The 4,802-nt window shown below is 64.4% G+C and overlaps 1 protein-coding gene across 1 annotated transcript; it reads right to left on the bottom strand.

The window, feature by feature from the left end:
• Positions 1-1,744: 1,744 nt before the first annotated feature.
• On the bottom strand, positions 1,745-3,382 carry BMP15 (bone morphogenetic protein 15; the record flags this gene model as incomplete). Its single annotated transcript, XM_082322898.1, has 2 exons — positions 1,745-2,520; positions 3,061-3,382. 2 exons carry the CDS (start codon positions 3,380-3,382, stop codon positions 1,745-1,747), a joined length of 1,098 nt encoding a protein of 365 aa, XP_082179024.1.
• Between the last annotated feature and the right edge of the window lie 1,420 nt (positions 3,383-4,802).

Below are 4,802 nucleotides of genomic sequence, written 5' to 3'. Positions count from 1 at the left end.
ACGTTCCCTCCCCACAGCCTCCTGGCTGGAGGTGGCCAGGATGCAGCCAACTGGGGACAAGGGGCAGGAGAGGAGCCTGGAGCTCTGCAGCTTCTCACTCTGCCAGGATGGGGGAGAAAGCTTGGGGCTGGTGGGTAGGGGAGGGATGAGGGCTGTCAGCACTCTGCCCCACAGCAAACGCCCACAGGAGGGAAGAAGTGCTGAAACATCCCCATGGAGCTTGGACCAGCAACAACAGATAGGGCTGGAGGCCAACTGAGAGACGACATCCTGGGAAGAGCTATGAGGTGAGGATGCAGAGGCAGTGACAGTACCCAGCTGGCAGGTGGTAGTGCCACCGAGCACTGGGGACAAGGATTACAGCTGCTACCCATGCCTCGCTGCTCGAAGAAGGGGAACTTTGCCCCAGCATTGCAAACACAGGGCATTGAGCCAAGGAACAGGCAGGTTTGCCTGCAGACACCTTCCCAAAATAACCCTGGCAGCCAAATGCCTTGGCCACGGTGGCAGACAGCCCAGAGAGATCCAGCTCATTGGCCCCCCATGGTCCCATGGGAGCTGCCCCATATAGGGGGATGTGGGGCATCTCTTGTCCCCAGCACCACCAAGGCAGCTGCCTGCAGCCACATCTCGTCCCCCCTGCCCCAGGGGAGCCTCTTCTCCCAGCTCCTGCTTGAACCAGCTGGGATTTACACTCTGCACACAACAGGGAGCGGCATCCACCCCCTTCAGTGCAAGCACAAGAATGGCTGCATGGTGACACAGTCTACATCAGCCTGTCCTGGGGTGCACCCACTGCACCCCAGGGACAGAGCAAGAACAGGCCAAGATGGTCTTTAGCAAAATCCATCAATTTATTTATTTACACAGTCAGCAATAAATAGAGGAAAGCCAGGCAGCAGGGGTGCTGGGAGCAGGACCGACCCCTTTGGGAACAAGGGCAGGCCAGGTGCTCAGCAGAGCCCAAGCCCCGTGGGACAGCAAGGGTGCGAGAAGGCAGAGGGACACCACGACGGGGGGCCAACCCCTGGGACAGGGCAAGACCCAAGCCCTGCTAGAGGGCAAGCCAAATAGGTGAAGGACAGGGGTGGCAGAGGAAGCAGCGGGCAGAGCCCAGCATAGGTAGCTGCCTGGCCCCAGCACTGGGAACAGAGCTGGCAGCTCAGGTCCCTCCAGTTTTCACAGCCCCCCAGAGCAGAACTGCAGGGGAGGAGAGGGGCTTCCCCCTCCCAGCCCAATTCCCAGCCCAGTGAGATGCTGCCGCAGCTGGGACTAGACAGGATGGGGTGCATGTGAGCTGGGAAGGAATCCCACAGGCAGGGTTGCGCCGGATACTGATGGCACCAGCTTGGTGCCAAGCTCGGGGACACCTGGACCACTTGCCCTCCCTGCCCTGGCTCCACCAGGAGACCCCTCAGCCACCTCCCAAGAGCTTCGTGCTCCAGTTCAGGGACCCAGCTCTTCTCTGGGAGCATCGGGCCAAGCCCTCCTGCCCCCCAAAAACAGGCAGTGGCCGTGGGGCTGCAGAAAGGACAGATGCCATTGGTCAACCGCTCCAGCACAGGCTCCTGCCTTTAAAAACCTACAATTTACATAAAACTGCCATTGTAAAACCTTCCCGCAGAGCAGTGCCACACAGGGAGGGCAGGTATGAACCCACCCCAGGCAGAGCAAGACAAACCCTAAAGTCCGGATCCGGCAGAGACAGGCAGAGCCTGGGGGTGATGTGCCAGGGCAGCGGGCGTTACCGGCAGGTGCAGGACTCTGCGATCATGTTCTCATACTCCTTGTAGAGGATGCCACCGTCCCGCTCGATCATGAGGACGCTGATGGGGCTGTAGCGGTAGGGGACGCAGGAGGGCCGGGGCACGTTGGCATCCACCAGCTGATGGACGAAGCTCTGCACCACGGCGTGGTTGGGTGCGTGGTAGTCGTAGCGGAGCAGGCGGGGACAGGCACCCTTGCAGTAGCGTGGGTTGTAGCGGTGGGGAGCGATGATCCAGTGGTCCCAGCCCAGCTGGGCAAAGCTGACAGGGAAGGGGCGCAGGGAGCAGTCACTCTTCTCCCCTCCCTGCTCCCGCAGGTAACCGCGCAGGTCGTGGGCCAGCGTCCCCGTGTCACGCCGGTGCCGGCGGGGCTCTGTCACCGGAGGTGCCAGCCCAGCCTGGGTGTCGTTGAGATAGAGGAGGAGGAAAGGGTGGCTAGGGGCCTCCGGGGGATCATGGCCCCCCGCCCGGCTGGCATGCACACAGATGTGCTGCAGCGCCAGGCTTCCTGCTCTGCTGTTCCCTGGCACCAGGTAAGGGGTGACGTCTGCTTCAGCCCAGCCGTGATGGGGTCGGGTGGCAGGGCTGAGCAGCGCCCTGGGTGCCTCGCCGGTGGCCGCCAGCTCCAGGGCGCAGAGGAGGCGTCCACGGGCCAGCAACAGGCTGGGCAGGTAGACCACGGTGGCTCGGAGGAGGTGCTCGGCCTCAGGCTGGCCCTCCAGGTGGTAGGTGAGGGGCTGCACGTACCAGCGACCTGCAGGGAAGCAGTGGTCAGTGTCCCCCTGGTATGGCACAGCAGGCACCGTGCCAGCACAGCCTTCTCTCAGGGTGCTGCCGCAGCCCTGCATGGCGCAGTGGAGCCTGTGGCATCACCACCCTTAAAGCCTGCAACAGGCAGGTGCCCCGGCACAAAGCGGGAGCCTCAACAAACAGCAGCTGTGTGCCGCAGCTCGCCCGTGGGTGAAGGGCAAAGAGCGGCTGGGACAATTCCTATCCTCTGCACCAACACCACTGGCCTGGCACAGCATCGGGCAGGATGGGAAGGGGAGAAGGGCACGCAAGGCCAGCGATACCCTTGCCCATCTCACCCCTGGAGCAGGGAGAGCCTGGGCCCCGTGCCAAGGGGGACCCCATGGCCGAGGGCAGCCCTGCAGGGCACAGGACGCACCAGCCCTGGCCAGGACACTGTAAAGAGGGGGAGGGAGGCAGGCAGAGACCCCCCCCCAGGGCTCCAGCCCGCCCCACCAGCTCTGCTAAGCCCCCGCACTGCCCTTGGTGCCCTCCTGCTCCTTACCTGCCCAGGGCTGACCCCCATGGGAACTGGCCCGGACCAAGCGGATGGTGTTGGTGCCCAGGCTGCGGCCGTGGCGGGGCCGCCCTTCGCGGTCAGCGGCACGCCGGTACAGGTTCAGCATGTAGCGCAGGGGCTGCCCGCTTGCTGTCCCTGCTCGCCAGCCCCGGCTGCCTGGTGCCCGAACTTGCAGGGCCTGCAGGAGGGGCAGTGGGGGGACAGCAGGCAGGGAGCCGGGGGGCAGCAAGGACCGGTTTGCAGCCCGGGAAAGGGGCACAGCAATGAGGAGGAGGAGGAGGCTGGTGAAGGGATGGAGCAAAGCCATGATAGGTGTGAGAGTGGTGGGTGAGCGGGGCAAGGTAGGGCTGGCCAGCAGCAGAATTAGGGGAAGCCTGCAGTCATGCTTCCCCCAGAGAGGCAGAGCTGGTTGTACACACCAGCAAAAGGAGACCCCAGGGTGCTGCCAGCTGCTATCAAGCCAGAACAACCATGCCAGCTGCTTCAGCTTGGCACAGAAACAGAAAGGTGGGGGGGGCTCTGTATGCAAAAAGGGGTGCAAGTTCCAGACTAAAACCCAGACCAGGGGCAAAGCCAGCCGGACAGGAGCCTGGCTACAGGGGCTGTAAAAGTGCCGGGGTGGGGGAGTGGGGTGGAGGGGGGGGTCGTGAAGTGGGGTGGGTGGGAAGGACCAGCTCACTCAGCCCACCTGCTCCTGGCCAGCCTCCTCCTGCAGGGTGAGAGGTCCCCGCCCCGGGACCCATTTTAAAGGCATGGCCCCAATCAGGGCTTAAAGGGCCAGGAGCTGCCTGAGTCCCAGAGGAGGGGGGCTGGAGCCCGGCGGTGTGGTCCGCTGGAGCCCCTTCAACTCCCCCCCGCCCCGTGCCGACACTCTGGCAGCGGGCTCAGTACCCTTGTGCCCATTGCTGCAAGCTGGTACGCACTGCCCAGAGCAGGCACAGAGCCTGGGGGTCCGCTCCCAGACCGGCCCCAGCAGTGCTGACTGCGGCCAGGTCAGCCAGTGGTAGCCACGCCGCAGGCATCACCATGCCTGCAGCTTCACCAGGCTTGGCCGTCCCAGCTCCAAGGTCTTTCTGCCAGCACCTGCCCAAGGCTGAGGCGTTGCAAGGGTGATGCCCACCTTCTCACTGGCACGGGTCATTTGAGGCATTGCCCTTACAGGGGACATTGCCCGCCAGCCCCAGTGCCGCTCTGTGGTGCTTGCCCGAGGCAGGCTCTGTGGGTGCCCCACAGATCGGGGTGCGGGCAGCCGTGGCCCATGCCCCTGGCAGAACGCCTGGCGCAGTGCCCAGCCCCATAGGACACCGCTGCTCTCCTGCCGGGATGGAGAGGGCCAGGGGGTGGACACTCTGGTTGGGAACCACTGGTGCAGGCATAGGAACATGGGGGGAGCTGAGGGGTGTGTTGGTGCCTGCCTTGCCCTGGGTGCTGCCCAGCCTTCCTGGTGCCAGCCGGTAAGGGCCATGTGGGGTGGTGCTGGGGCGGGGGGGATGTGGTGGTTAATGGGGTGTGGGGCCACGTGACGAGCCAGGGCGCAGAGCCCTCATGCCTGGCTGGGCAGCCCTGGTTACTCATTTGGGAAAGGGCACGGGGGCAGCCAAGCTCAGTGGAGGCTGGGAAAAGTCCGGGCATGGCAGGAGCCAGCCATGAGTAGGGGGCATGGCAAGGGGGGCGGCAAGGCCACGGGGGGAGAGCAAGAGAGTTGGGCCAGGGGTGGACATGTCGAG

The sequence above is a fragment of the Platalea leucorodia genome (genome assembly GCF_965183815.1).
Source record: "Platalea leucorodia genome assembly, chromosome: 10".
Classification (NCBI taxonomy): domain Eukaryota; kingdom Metazoa; phylum Chordata; class Aves; order Pelecaniformes; family Threskiornithidae; genus Platalea; species Platalea leucorodia.
This window is presented reverse-complemented; position numbering and strand designations above follow the sequence as displayed.